At 48.3% G+C, this 14287-nt stretch overlaps 1 protein-coding gene across 1 annotated transcript in view; it reads right to left on the reverse strand.

Annotated features, from left to right (window-relative positions):
• Positions 1-13061, reverse strand: part of COLGALT1 (collagen beta(1-O)galactosyltransferase 1) — a 34081-nt gene extending 21020 nt beyond the window's left edge. The window contains exons 1-5 of the mRNA XM_081898131.1: positions 12702-13061; positions 9574-9684; positions 8387-8504; positions 1378-1512; positions 65-269 (exon numbers count right to left, since the gene is read on the reverse strand). Coding sequence (XP_081754257.1) covers positions 65-269; positions 1378-1512; positions 8387-8504; positions 9574-9684; positions 12702-12940 — 808 coding nt within the window. The 5' untranslated portion in view covers positions 12941-13061. The remainder of the gene's footprint in view (positions 1-64; positions 270-1377; positions 1513-8386; positions 8505-9573; positions 9685-12701) is intronic.
• Positions 13062-14287: the final 1226 nt, after the last annotated feature.

Genomic DNA, 14287 nt, shown 5'->3' on the forward strand with positions numbered 1-14287 from the left:
AGGCCAACACACACAAACCAAGACGGCATCCTTCTCTGTGAGCAAAGATAGGGCTTTGACTCACCTGCCTGCCTGCAGGCAAAGGCAAAGACGATGATGTCATCGAATGCCCAGGTGTAATCCGGATGGGGTGGGTAGAAGACAAGGCTCCGAGTGGCCTCTTTCTGCAGGTTGATAAGAAAGGTGGAGTGCACCATGGGAACAGCAAAGCAGCCCTGGCGGTCTCGCTTCCTGATGGGGATGTAAGCAGGCGTGCGCTTGTAATAGCCCTAGGAGAAGCAGAATGGAAATTCCACATGAGATTTCCTGCAAAGAGAAGCAGGAATAGAGCCCAGCCTAGGAAAACACTTCAGCATCATGTGCAAAATGAGTCTTTGTGCTGAATTATATGAACAGTAAGACAGGAGAAACGGGGTTTCCGTGTGCTGCTCTGGTTCGCCAGAAGTGACTTAGTCATGCTGGCCACATGACCCAGAAGCTCTCTGCGGACAAACGCCGGCTCCCTCAGCCTATAGAGCAAGATAAGCACCACAAGCCCAGAGTTGTCTGCAACTGGACTTAACGGTCAGGGGTCCCTTTACCTTTAAGGCAGGAGCATAAAAAAACAGTCTCATACATGATGACAGCACTTAAGAGCTCTAGCTGCACGGTTTTTAAAAGACTTGCCTCAATAGTTAAACTAACTCATTATTTTAGAGAAAACACATTGTATTAGATCTAAAGAAAAAAGATAGCAAAATTAATTCAGAAGATATTGGTTCTCTTTTACCATGTACTGTAAAAAGAAGCCACTGTTTCCAAAAACACACCATAGACACACAATGTTTTGATATCAATTGATGTTTACACTTTTCCAATAGGGTCAAGTTAGAACTTGCTTTCTTGGTTCATGTCATAGCTGTTGCAACAAAATGCATAACCTCATTATCTTGCATATCTATAGCAAAGAATATTTCAAGGAAATGTGCAGGCATGGATTTAATTTTAACTTGTGTTTAAATACCTCATTATCTTTTTATGGCTCTAGGTGCTTGATTCTTAATTTGAAGAACATATCATTTTCTTAAATAAACATTTTTTCAATGAATGAGTGCAGATGCTCATCATCCTTGATCCACACACAAAGAGAGATTCTGAAAAAGTGAGAACTGTATTGGCTAGGAGGCAAGGAAGTTGCAGAGAATATGCCTGGTAGATATTTCTCTGTGTTGAATTTGTTGAAGGACAGAAGATCGTTGAGGTCATGTCAGCTGACAATGTGCTTAGCCATGGATATACCAAGTCCTTCATGCCTACTGCCTCAATCATAGTCTTTGGCTGTGGTCTCAAGCACACATGGCAAGAACAGAGTTAAACCAGAGGCTGGGATCCACCTACCTGAGAGGTCATTCCACACCAAAAGTTTGAATAGGCTGCCCGTGAGTCCAGCATCGGAGCCACCACAGTCTTGTTCTCAGCTATCAAAAGGCCCAGAGTGTCAGGGTTCGTCAGGAGATTGTCTGCATCCACAAACTGCAGAATTATGCAGCAAGAAAAAGAAGAGAAAAGTCAGTTCTACAGCAGCTGTTCCAGTTTAAATGTTGTGAATCCCCAAGGTCCAAGGTTGCTGGTGAGTAAGAAACCTTAGCCAACAAATTACTGTCTTAGGACCTCAACTTCTAACCTATGCTTATGATACGCCAACATTTTAAAACTGGCAGCTGCTGGGCCAAATCTGGACCCAGGAGATTTTGGTCCAGCAGATGCAGCCTTGAGATCCAATTGCCAGAAAAATAACTTTTCAGAAAGGAAGGACAGGTAAGAAAATGAGAGGCGACAGCTGTGATATCAGTGAAAGAGAAAAATAAGGATGGCGAGGAGTCAGCCATCTGCTTGGCAAAGGAAAGACATGTTGCCCCCCCCACCTTTCTTATTGCCCCCTATACCTTCTCAGAAGGAAGGGGACCCCAAACTTGGATGGCAGCTGCTTTTCCAAGGGGCATTATATGTACCTTCTCATGGTCACTATTTAGTAGGGACCAAGGCTTTGATATTCTGGTACCTGTTCCTGGTAAATTCTTGTCCGTATTTTGCTTGCAAGGGCAGCTTTGGGGATAACCACCATTGTAGCACAAGAAGCTAGAACATTCAAGCTACTAGTCATTCCTATGCAGGAGGCAGAGACGTGAATGTGTGAGCAAAGAGCACTAAGGCTCCGTGGAATTCACAGCCTGCCATTTTCCAGCTGGCAATATTTATTTTGGTCTGCAGTGCGAGGCACCCGTTTGCTTTTCCTTTTAACTAAAAGCACCAGCACCATCTTAGCTTCTAAAACAGCATAGGACAGTATATTGTGAGGCCAATAAAATACAGAAAGTGGAGGAGGCCCTTTTCTGCACATGTAACACAAGGAGGACGCCACTCAGATTGCTGTAAAAACAAATGGCAGAGTGTGTCCCTTTTTTCATCTGTGAAACAGAAGGAGGTATGCTTGGCTTGGAGGACAACTACAAGAAAAGCCAGCTGAAGCATGCGAGGACACTCCTTCCATAAGAAATCCTTTGAGGAACTGTGCAGGAACTGAGGCCCATTGTGGGCTTATCTCCTAAGAGCCAAGGTACTGCTAGGATTAAAAGAAACTTGATGACATCTCCACAAACAAACAGGTGCCTCTGCTTTTCATGAGCAGATCAGCTCCCTTCAGCCCTAGCAAGAAACACAGAGACACACAAATCACTCCCTGCCAGCAATTCTGGGCTGCAGGCCAGCACCTAATTCCAGAACAGAAGTACAAGGCATGACAAGCCAAGGGGGCTGGCTCCCAGTGAGAACAGCTGGACTTCTACCACTCCATCCCAAAATCCCACCCCAGTTGTGCTTGCCCAGGACTGAAAAGCACCAAGGGAAAGAGCAGCCCACATAAGAATGTCGGCTGCGCCCCCAGCGAGGCGAGGCTGAGGAGGTCAGGGGGCACAAAGGGGCATTGGAGACAGGGAAGTGGCATCATCGCCCCCAGAGATATTCCACTGTGTACTAGAAGAATCAGGTGAGGCAAGGCAGGGCATCACCTGCTGTGATCTGCATTGGATAGTTTCCTTTTAATGCCAGATTTGGCAGTATTTGCAGAACAGCAAAGTGGCAGAAGAAGAGAGCTGGATAAGATCAATGGACAAGGCACTGCCGAGGCAAAGCCAGTCTCACCCCAGAAATGAAGGGCCAGCCATGAGCTCTCATCTTCTGTTACTTTTGTCCTCAACCAAAATCTTATTACAAGGAATTGAGGGTTCTGACCAAATACCACATTTGGTTTTGAGAAGAGGTCTTTCCCCACTGGAGGGCTGGGGGGGGCAGAAAGGCTGCCTTTCCCTATGGAGAGTCCAAGGGCTGAGACTTGAGATCTCTAATGGAGGGACCACCAAGCTTTTCGGCCAGTGGTCACAGCAACTGTTCCCCCACCCCCCTCACTTCACTTAGAATCATAGAATCATAGAGTTGGAAGAGACCACAAGGGCCATCGAGTCCAACCCCCTGCCAAGCAGGAAACACCATCAGAGCACTCCTGACATATGGTTGTCAAGCCTCTGCTTAAAGACCTCCAAAGAAGGAGACTCCACCACACTCCTTGGCAGCAAATTCCACTGTCAAACAGCTCTTACTGTCAGGAAGTTCTTCCTAATGTTTAGGGGGAATCTTCTTTCTTGTAGTTTGGATCCATTGCTCCGTGTCCGCTTCTCTGGAGCAGCAGAAAACAACCTTTCTCCCTCCTCTATGTGACATCCTTTTATATATTTGAACATGGCTATCATATCACCCCTTAACCTCCTCTTCTCCAGGCTAAACATGCCCAGCTCCCTTAGCCGTTCCTCATAAGGCATCGTTTCCAGGCCTTTGACCATTTTGGTTGCCCTCCTCTGGACACGTTCCAGTTTGTCAGTGTCCTTCTTGAACTGTGGTGCCCAGAACTGGACACATTACTCCAGGTGAGGTCTGACCAGAGCAGAATACAGTGACACTATTACTTCCCTTGCTCTAGATGCTATACTCCTATTGATGCAGCCCAGAATTGCATTGGCTTTTTTAGCTGCCGCATCACACTGTTGGCTCATGTCAAGTTTGTGGTTAACCAAGACTCCTAGATCCTTTTCACATGTACTGCTCTCAAGCCAGGTGTCACCCATCTTGTATTTGTGCCTCTCATTTTTTTTTGCCCAAGTGCAATACTTTACATTTCTCCCTTTTAAAGTTCATCTTGTTTGTTTTGGCCCAGTTCTCTACTCTGTCAAGGTCGTTTTGAAGTGTGATCCTGTCCACTGGGGTGTTAGCCACCCCTCCCAGTTTGGTGTCATATTTGGGTTCGGTCAGTCAGCCAGTTACAAATCCACTGAGTGGTAGCATAGTCGAGACCGCATTTTACCAGCTTCTTTACAAGAATATCATGGGGCACCTTGCCAAATGCCTTGCTGAAATCAAGGTAGGCTACATCCACTGTGTTCCCTTCATCTACCAGGCTTGTAATTCTGTCAAAAAACGAGATCAGGTTAGTCTGACATGACTTATTTTTCAGAAATCCATGCTGACTATTGGTGATCACAGCATTCCTTTCTAGGTGCTCACAGACTGTTTGCTTAATGATCTGCTCCAGAATCTTCCCTGGTATTGATGTCAGACTGACTGGGCGGTAATTATTTGGGTCCTCTCTTTTCCCCTTTTTGAAAATAGGGACAACATTTGCCTTCCTCCAGTCTGCCAGGACTTTGCCTGTTCTCCAGGAACTCTCAAAGATGACTGCCAGTGGTTCTGAGATCACATCTGCCAGTTCTTTTAATACTCTTGGATCAGTTCATCTGGCCCTGGAGACTTGAATACATCTAAACTAGCCAAGTATTCTTGTACTATCTCCTTAGTTATTCTGGGCTGTGTTTCCTCTGCTGAATCATTTGCTTCAAATTCTTCAGGTCAGGCATTGTTTTCTTTATCGGAGAAGACTGAGGCAAAGAAGGCATTGAGGAGTTCAGCCCTTTCTGTGTCCCCTGTTTGCATTTCACCATCTTCTCCTCTGAGTGACCCCATTGTTTCTTTGTTCTTCCTTTTGCTACGAACATACCCATAAAAGCCTTTTTTGTTGCTTTTAACCTCTCTAGCAAGCCTGAGTTCATTCTGTGCTTTAGCTTTTCTGACTTTGTGTCTACATGTGCTGGCTATTTGTTTGAATTCCTCTTTGGTGGTTTCCCACCTTTTCCATTTTTTGTACACATCCTTTTTTATTCTTAACTCAGTTAAAAGTTCTTTAGATAGCCACCCTGGCTTCTTTAGGCACCTTCCATGTTTCCGTCTCATTGGTGTTGCCTGAAGTTGTGCTTTTACTATCTCCCTCTTAACAAACTCCCAGCCATCATGAACTCCCTTTCCTTTTAGTATTACTGTCCATGGGATCTCACCCAGCACTTCCCTAAGTTTTATGAAGTCGGCTTTCTTAAAGTCAAGAAATTGAGTCCTAGTATGCTTGGCTGCTCCTTTCCGCTATATAGTAAACTTCAGAAGAGCACGATCACTTGCGCCTAATGATCCTTCCACTTCTACCCCACTAACCAGGTCATCAACATTGGTTAGGACCAGATCTAAAATGGTTGTTCCTCTTGTTGCTTCTCCCACTTTCTGGACCATGAAGTTGTCTGCAAGGCCAGTGAGGAATCTGTTTGACCTTATGCTCTTGGCTGAGTTTGACATCCAACAAATATCCAGGTAATTGAAGTCCCCCATTACTACTATCTCCCTTCCTTTTGCATGCTTGGCCATCTGTTCCAGGAAGGCATCATCTATGTCCTCCGTTTGGCTTGGGGATCTATAGTAAACTCCCACAATGAGGTCACTGTTATTCTTCTCTCCCTTAATTTTGACCCAAATGCTCTCACTTTGGCTTTGAGGTTCTAAATCTTGAATCTCTTCACAGGTATACACATCCCTGACATATAACGCCACTCCTCCTCCTTTCTTGTCTGGTCTGTTTCTCTGAAATAGATTGTATCCCTCCATTATTACATTCCAATCGTGGGACTTATCCCACCAGGTTTCAGTGATGCCTATTATGTCATATTTAGTTTGCTGTACCAAGAGCTCAAGCTCATCTTGTTTATTTCCCATGCTTTGTGCATTAGTGTACAGACATTGAAGTCCATTAATCATTCCCCCATGTCTCTTATTTAAGGATTTTTTCCTCCCACCACTAGGTCTGCGTGCTGTTTGCTCCATTTGGTCTATGACATTTGGATGATCATCTTCATCAATTGATAGACTCCTACCTTCAGGAGCACTGTCTCCCTCCCCCACATTAGTCAGTTTAAAGCCCTCCTGATGAGGTTTCTGAGATTTTTGGCAAAAACATTCCTCCCAACCGTTGTGAGGTGCAGCCCATCGCTTGCCAGAAGTCCATCTTCAAGAAACTGCAGTCCGTGATCTAAGAATCCAAGCCGTTCCTGTTTACACCATTTGCGAAGCCAGCTGTTCACTTCCACTATTTTTCCCTCTCTCCCTGGGCCACGTCGTTCAACTGGGAGGACAGATGAGATGACAATTTGTGCATTTAATTGCTTCAATTTCCTGCCCAGAGCCTCGTAGTCTCTTTTGATCTTCTGGAGGCTATTGCTTGCAGTGTCATTGGTTCCCACATGAACCAAGAGGAAAGGGTATTTGTCAGTGGGTTTTATGATTCCTTGCAGTCGTTCAGTTACATCTTGGATCTTAGCCCCGGGGAGACAGCACACTTCCCGAGACATCTTGTCAGGCCCACAGATCACTGCTTCTGTTCCCCTCAGTAGGGAATCCCCTATCACCACTACATGCCTCCTCTTAAGTTTGGTCGGGGTTCTTCCGTGAGCTGTCCGTTCCAAGGTCGCCTGCACATTCCCTGAGGACTGACTTTGCTGCTCGTCTTCATATACCTGATCGACTGTAATGAGGGAGAGATCCTCAAATGGAGTCTGCTCTTCGTCTTCCATGCTAGGGGAGAGGACCTCAAAGCGATTGTGTATTTCTAAACAATCAGAGCGAACCCTGGGCCTCCTACTTCTTTGAGTCACGTTTCTCCATATATCTGGCTCCTGTGTTGGTGAACTAGCCTCCTTCTCAGGGGAGTCCCCTGTCTCCTCCTTGGTGGAGACGGTGTGCTCTGTTGCTTCCAAGAAGAGCTCCAGCTCTCTAATTCTTTGGAGCGTAGCTACACGTTCCTCCAGTTGCTGGACTTTGTCTTCTAAGAGGGCAATCAACATACAATTGCTGCAGGTAAAGCTGCCTGCAACCTTTGGCAAGAAAGGTTTTCTTTCCCCAGGGAAAGGAAGAGAGAAAAGTGTAAACATACATGCTTCACTTTCCCAAGGGATCTGGTTAAAAGTCAGATCCAGCAGGATTATCCAGAGGTTTGGGAGGCCGTCAGGGCTGAAAGAGGAAATGAAGTAAAGTGTTGCTCCACCAACTTCTGCTTTCAGTTCTATGTACTTTTCTGAGGAGAGACGGGTAACCTCATCACTTCATGACTCAGGAGGAAGACCACGGGTGGGGGGCTCAGAGGCTTGGTAGGAACAGGGGAAATGCCGTGAGGGCACCTTTGCACCCACAGGCGTCATCTTAGCAACCTCTGCCCTAGGGCCCTTGGTGGCACACGCATCCTTCCCTTCTCTGTGCAACGTCAGGGGCCCTTGGCTTGGCCAAAGCTACTTCCCAGGTCAAAGGGGAGGCCCTGGTTCAGAATGCATTGAAAGCTTGTAAACAAGTCTGCTCACTTCTCCCCAATTTCCTTGGGAGGTAGGGGATGTAACAAAAACAATCCTCAGCGCTTAGGCAAATTATTCACAAAGAGCTTCACATCATTCTCTGTAATCCCTACAACAACCCTATAAAGCTAAGTCAGAATTATCATCCTCAGATTTCCGCTTTGCCTGGGGTGGGGTGAAGAGGGATTATCACGGCAAAGGTGTTTTATTACCTGAAGTCCAAAATCCAAAAACATCCTTCCCACCTACAATTAACGCAGGGAATGAACCACAGGGAAAGGAACAGCTGCACAATCTGACAAAAGCAAAAAGTGGGGCTGGTTTGAAAGGAGGCATTCCCAGCCCAAACACTGTAACCATTAAATGACACAGTTGTTTACTGAAGTATCCCTAGAAAAGTCAGGCTTGTTTCCCAGCCATGGGAATTAAAACTGCGCAGCCCACACTGGTCTCCAGATTATCTCTCAGCTGTGCGGCTGAGCAGGGCACTAGCATGCGCTGAAAGCCCTCCTGGATGTGCAGACTGCTGGGCTGCCACACAGCATACAGTGATGCCCTCAATCAAGGTCCCTGGAAGTCAGTCATCAGATCTTAGAAATGCAGCTCCCGCACCCTGGCTTCCCTCCCAAGCCTCTCCTTACCAGGATGTAGTCAGCCCACATGTCCCGGGCAGACTGCAGCGCTGCCTGGCGAAGCTTCATGACATGTTCATAACGGGAATTGGACCAGTGCTTGGGACCTTCCTCATCCAGATAGGACCTGCCAGGGACAGCGAGGCTCAGGGTGAGGTCACATAAAGAAATCACCTTCTTCCCCACCCTACCTGCCCCAACAGAGGAATCTAGATGTGCTAAATGCCAACGGATGGGGGATACCCAACAAAGTGCTTCAGCCAGCACAAGGTTTTCTACAGAACGTCTCCCTCTCCCATTCCCATGCATCCCCATGCCCTCTCCAGATCTGCTCTGGAGGGTTGAGAGAGCCCCCCAGAACAGATGGGGGGAGTGCCATTGCACTAGTGGAAGCGTTTTGCTACCCCAAGGGATTTTGTGACCTTCATCAGTTGGCTCTTATCCTTATGACACAGATAAGCTTGAAAAACACGGAGAGTAGGTGCTGAAAGCAGAAGAGGCTGCTAAGGTCCTTTACAGACTTACCTGTGAGCAAGTGCCATGGAATCTGGTAGGACTTATTTCTGAGTAGACGTAGACTGGATTACAGTGTAAAGGTTTCCAGTGTCTTGGCACTGCAAAGAATCTTGCCTTTCCTCCCAACTAGTAAAATAGATTTAGTTCAAATTGCAGAATTGTGTAAAACAAGAGGAAACTACACAACTCTGTTCATTTTGCATAGTTTATACTAGAACCAGAAGCTGCTTTTCCTTGCACAGAATTTGAATTCATTTTATTTTTAAGTGCAGAGTAAACACAGCCTGGCCACAGGGTATCATTCGCCAGAAGCCTCGTTTGGGCCATTCATCCGTGGCCACAATGTGCAGTTTTGATGTGCCTGTGGTGCAGTGTCCGAGGTGCATGCCCTGCCTTGCTGAACAGAGCCATCCAGGGGAACGGGGTGGTGGTGGGGCTACCCAAGTTGACTCGCTTATGCAATCCACCCACCCTTTTCTACAAGCTGCCCATCAACAAGGCTATGTCTGCAAAACATAAGGCAAAAAAACAAGTTTGTGGAACTCAGCCACAGAGCAGTCTCTGTGTTGGATCCCTCTTCAAATCAAGTTTTTGTTTTCTTTTCCCTTCTCTTCACCTCTCCCCACAAATACTGGAGCCCCTTTTCTCTCCTCCCTTCCCCACAATGCTGGTTTGCTCACCTGGGTTGCTCCATGGGCCGCCACTCCACCGAGTGATACATGTTCTGTACATTCATCAGCCATTCCCGAAGCACAGCTGTCGTGTTGTCCACGTTGTGATCAGTTGCCACCCTAAAAGACACGCAAGGCAATGGATTTGGAAGCTTCATTCCTCCCCACCTCACACTTCCAGGCTACCCAAAATGTAGGACACCAGTATTTTAGCATCTGCACAGGTTTCTAACTGGGCACAAATTTCATTTGAAAGTGTATACCCCACACTTTGAATAATTTCTTCCAGAGCACGGCTTACACTCTGCAAGAAAAACCAACCCCACTTGATGATTAAAAAAATGTACAAAATTACAGTTCAGCTAAAGAAAAAACAAGCATAGAAACAGAACATAAAACAGAAGAAACAGAAACAGAACATAAAACAGGGAAAGAAAAACTCAAGCTGCAGGAACAGAGCTGACGTAACTTGGGAAGGTTTGGGAGAAACACTTTTGACAAATGTAAAAACACAACAAAGTTGGGGTCTGCTTCACTCAGGGGAGGAGGATCTCAGAGAACTGGTGCTGCAACGTCAAAAGCAGATGCTCGAGTCACAGCATGCAGGCATGTGCAGCACCATCAAGAGCCCTTCCTGGCTTAGGAAAGCAATTCCCTTCAGAGAAGAAAAGGCCCACACAAAGGCAAGTTTCCAGAAATGGCTCTCGAGTTCCCACGCCTGGTCCTCTCCCTTCCCCCTGCATCCATTCCCCCACGTGGATTTTATCTGTGGGTCAGCAAATCTGCTGCCTCTTTGGACAGCCCTGTCCTGAAGGCCCAAAGCAGCAATGGGAATCCTGCGGCCCAATAACTGCACTTGGCTCCATGCGGTGGTGGTGGGGGGACAAGAGAACAAAGGATGTCCTGCCCAGCTCCAGCTCCCACCCACCACCCGTGAGTGCCCCAGCTATGATTACCCCACCATATTTTTAAAAGATCAGACAGCACTCCTCATTCCGAGCCAGGATGAGACATCCTAAACCCATAGCATCTGATAGTTTAGAAACTCCTGTCAGCCCCAGTCAGTGTGGAGATCTGTGTGAGCCGATCTCACAGTTCTTCAGGCCATGTATGTTGAGGATCACGTTTCTTGCGGATTAATTTGTTGACTGTAACTAACCTCCTCCCAAACCTTGCTACTTACAATGAGTATGTTTCTTATTCTTATGTGCATCATGATCCTTACATCTCCCTAAACCTGACAAATTGCCACCTATAACTTTGCCTCCATTCTTCATTAGGATGAGCCACCGCCCCATCAGATCAGGGCCTCTTGGGGCTGTCAAACCACTCAGATCCTCCTGGCCAGTTGCCAGAACAGGAGAGGGGGAGACAGAAGGCCGGCCAGTGTTTCCTTTTACCACACTTTCCATAGCTGCAAGATGTTCCAGTAATGAAATGTTGCTGCCTTTGGGGGGGCACTTTGCACATGTTCTGAAGTATCATATTACATATTTTTGAAATGGATTCTGACTTAGGCTGCCAGCCACTATGAAGAGCAATGTTGGTGCCCAAAGGCTTGCAAACCAATTTCACAGTGAACGACGATTTTAGGTCCACTGAACATCAACCAAAAACTAGGCACAGCCTCAAAAACCACAACAAAATTAATATATGATATTAAACGTATCTACTTGCTGGGTGTATCAAAGCAGGCAAGGAAGGGGAAAATTAACCCTGCCCTTCCTTACTGTGATACAGTATCTGTTTGGGTGGAGGGCATTTTGGTGCCAAAGTGACTGTCAGCTTCAGAAGAGGCATTTTATTCAAGACCACCATCAAGGGAGGGATCAATTATCAGCCACTACTGCTGATATAATTCACATTTTTTAAAAGCTGCTTATTAAATCCAAAGAAATACAGTATTTTGATAAATATTGAAAATAAAATGAAAATTCACTTTTGAATTCCAGCCTGCGGATGGAATTGGCTGCAAAACGTCAGCCCAAGCCACTCATGTACAGTAATCTTGGCAAACAGGCAGGCAAACTTTTGTAAACTGTCCTTACTGACATTTCCTCTCCCCTTCCTCCAGCTGGCTACTCTGTGTGCAAACCGTTTTTGCTCTGTTTTTTGAAGACTGGTAATTTTCATGTGCTCATTCCCAAAGCTGCTTTCTAATCTTTCATGGAGTAGACGGGAAGGCGAAGTTCTGCAGCCTCAAGCCACTTTCTGAGTCACAAGCGGGGAGCTGCTCTTGCACCCGAGTTCTGCTTCCACTGGATGCCAGGCTACATGGGCCAAAGCCCGCCAAATGCATGCATGCACAGAGGCATACTGGGTGGTGGCTGGAGGTGGCTGTTTTCTTCCTCGAGTACAGACTCAATCGTCGCAGCAACACGGCTCAAACCAAATTTACTGGGAACTAAAAAAGCAAGGAACATGGGTGGCACTGTGGGTTAAACCACAGAGCCTAGGACTAGCCGATCAGAAGGTTGGCGGTTCGAATCCCTGCGACGGGGTGAGCTCCCGTTGCTCGGTCCCTGCTCCTGCCAACCTAGCAGTTCAAAAGCACGTCAAAGTGCAAGTAGATAAATAGGTACTGCTCCGGCGGGAAGGCAAACGGTGTTTCCGTACGCAGCTCTAGTTCACCAGAAGCGGCTTAATCATGCTGGACACATGACCCGGAAGCTGTACGCCGGCTCCCTCGGCCAATAAAGCGAGATGAGTGCCGCAACCCCAGAGTTGGCCACAACTGGACCTAATGGTCAGGGGTCCCTTTACCCTAAAAAGGGGGGGGGAGTCCCACTTTGTTGAAAGTGGGGTGTGGAGCGTGGACGCCCGGCTCCACAAGTTCTGGATGGCCATTGGCCCTGCTTGCTTGAGCCGAGTTTCCTGCATGGCAGGGGGTTGGTCTAGATGACCCTCGGTGTCCTCCCCCCTCTACACTGCTAGGATTCCGGGCGAAACATGCGCTTGGCAGCCGCGCAGCCATCATCCGGGTGCCGCGGCTCGGAGCGGCCTCCTCGCGAGCAAGCTGCGCGGCGAGCGCGCTGGGCTTTCGGCGGCGGAACTGCGCGATGGGAAGCGGCTTGGGAAGCGGCTCGTGGGACTGGGCCGCCCGGCAAGGCCGGCCCTTCGCTCGCTCGCTCACTCACCAAAGCGCCAGGCGGTCCTTGGGATGGCGCAGCCTCTCCAGGCAGCCGAGCGCGGCGGGCAGCGAGTGCGCCGCGTTGCGCGCCAGCAGGGCCAGCAGGACGCGCGGCGGCCGCGCCGGAGACTCGGGCACCCAGCGCTCCTCCGGGAAGTAGCCGCGCGCCCGCCCGCCGCTCCACGCCAGCAGCGCCGCCAGCGCCAGCCACGCACCCCGGCGCGGCCCCGCCGCCGCCGCCGCCATCGCCTCGCCCGGAGCACCAAGCGCCGCCTTCCCGGCAGGAAGCAGCCGCCCCCGAAGGCGGCCCTCCGACACCAAGGCCAGGCCGGCGGGGCGGCGGCGCGCCTCGCTCCTTTCCGGAGGACGCGCCCGGGCTGCGCGCTCCCAGCAGCATCCTCCGGACGCAGAGGCGCTTCGCAGAAGGGGGCGGCTTTGCTTAGGCGGGCAGGGACGGTTGGGGACAACGGCTTTGGGGTTTTTTGAATACTGGATCTTCCTCCGCAAGGGCAAATCCGGATTACATAGCGGGGGCGGGGCGGTATATTTATAGAGACAGATTTATAAACCACTTAAGCAACTCTCTACAACAGTGCATAAAATTAAAATGTAAATATAAACAACTTAAAGACACCCCCCAAAAAAAAAAATCCCACAAAGGAATGAAGACACTTAAAATTAATTAAAACGCAGATGAAATCAGTACGGCACTCCTGGGTGCTACATATTAAGAAGTACAGCATACAAGGAAGCTGAGAGCAGTAAAGATAGACAGGGATAAGGTGAGAAAGTCCCATGAGAAAGGGATCAAAGGACTGGCGTTGGGGATGCGATGGTGCTCTTCAACTCTCTGCAGGATGGCCACACAGAACCAGTGACATCGTGTGGGTTGCCAGTGCCCAGGGCCACGTGGAGGGAAGGAAACGGAGGGAGTGTGTATGCACATTCAACTAAGAGCACCATCCAAGAGATCCGCAGGTGCAGAGATAAGAAGAATTGTTGCATTATCAGGAGAGGTCACTTCTTGGTTCACATGGAGACACCATTTTCAATGGATCCCTGTGACAGAAGCGCAAAGCTGTATTGAGACAGCACCAAGCATTGAAACTTTGCACCCCCAACAATTTTGCGCCTGCGGCAGCTGCCCTATGGTCCTTCCCACACTACACCACCACACAGTTCAAGGCAAAGACATGTTCTCTGCTGTCCAAGAGGGCAGGACTGGATCTCGTGGGCTGAGGTGACAGGAGTATACAGTATTTCAGTTGATCATTGGGAGAAAGGAGCAACTGGACAATCAACCTAGAGGGGGGTCAGGTGTCTCTCTCTGGCTCTGGGTTGATGAGATTATCTGCAAGGCTCCCACCAACACTATGAAAAAATGTTGACACAGCATCCTCCTATCAGCCATTTTGGATGTCTTCCAGCATCTGGCCTGTCCAGATTTGCCAGCTGGACACTCACAAGATCCAGGTTTGTCTCTTGGAATTATTTAGTGGAGTGGCAGGAAGTGCAGCTGCAGCTCTGTGTCCCAAGATAACCTCCCCACCAGCACAAATGCAGGAAATAGTCTGCAGGAAATAGTCACAGCCA

Source organism: Podarcis melisellensis (assembly GCF_964234715.1).
Source record: "Podarcis melisellensis genome assembly, chromosome: 2".
In the NCBI taxonomy this organism is placed as follows: Eukaryota; Metazoa; Chordata; class Lepidosauria; order Squamata; family Lacertidae; genus Podarcis; species Podarcis melisellensis.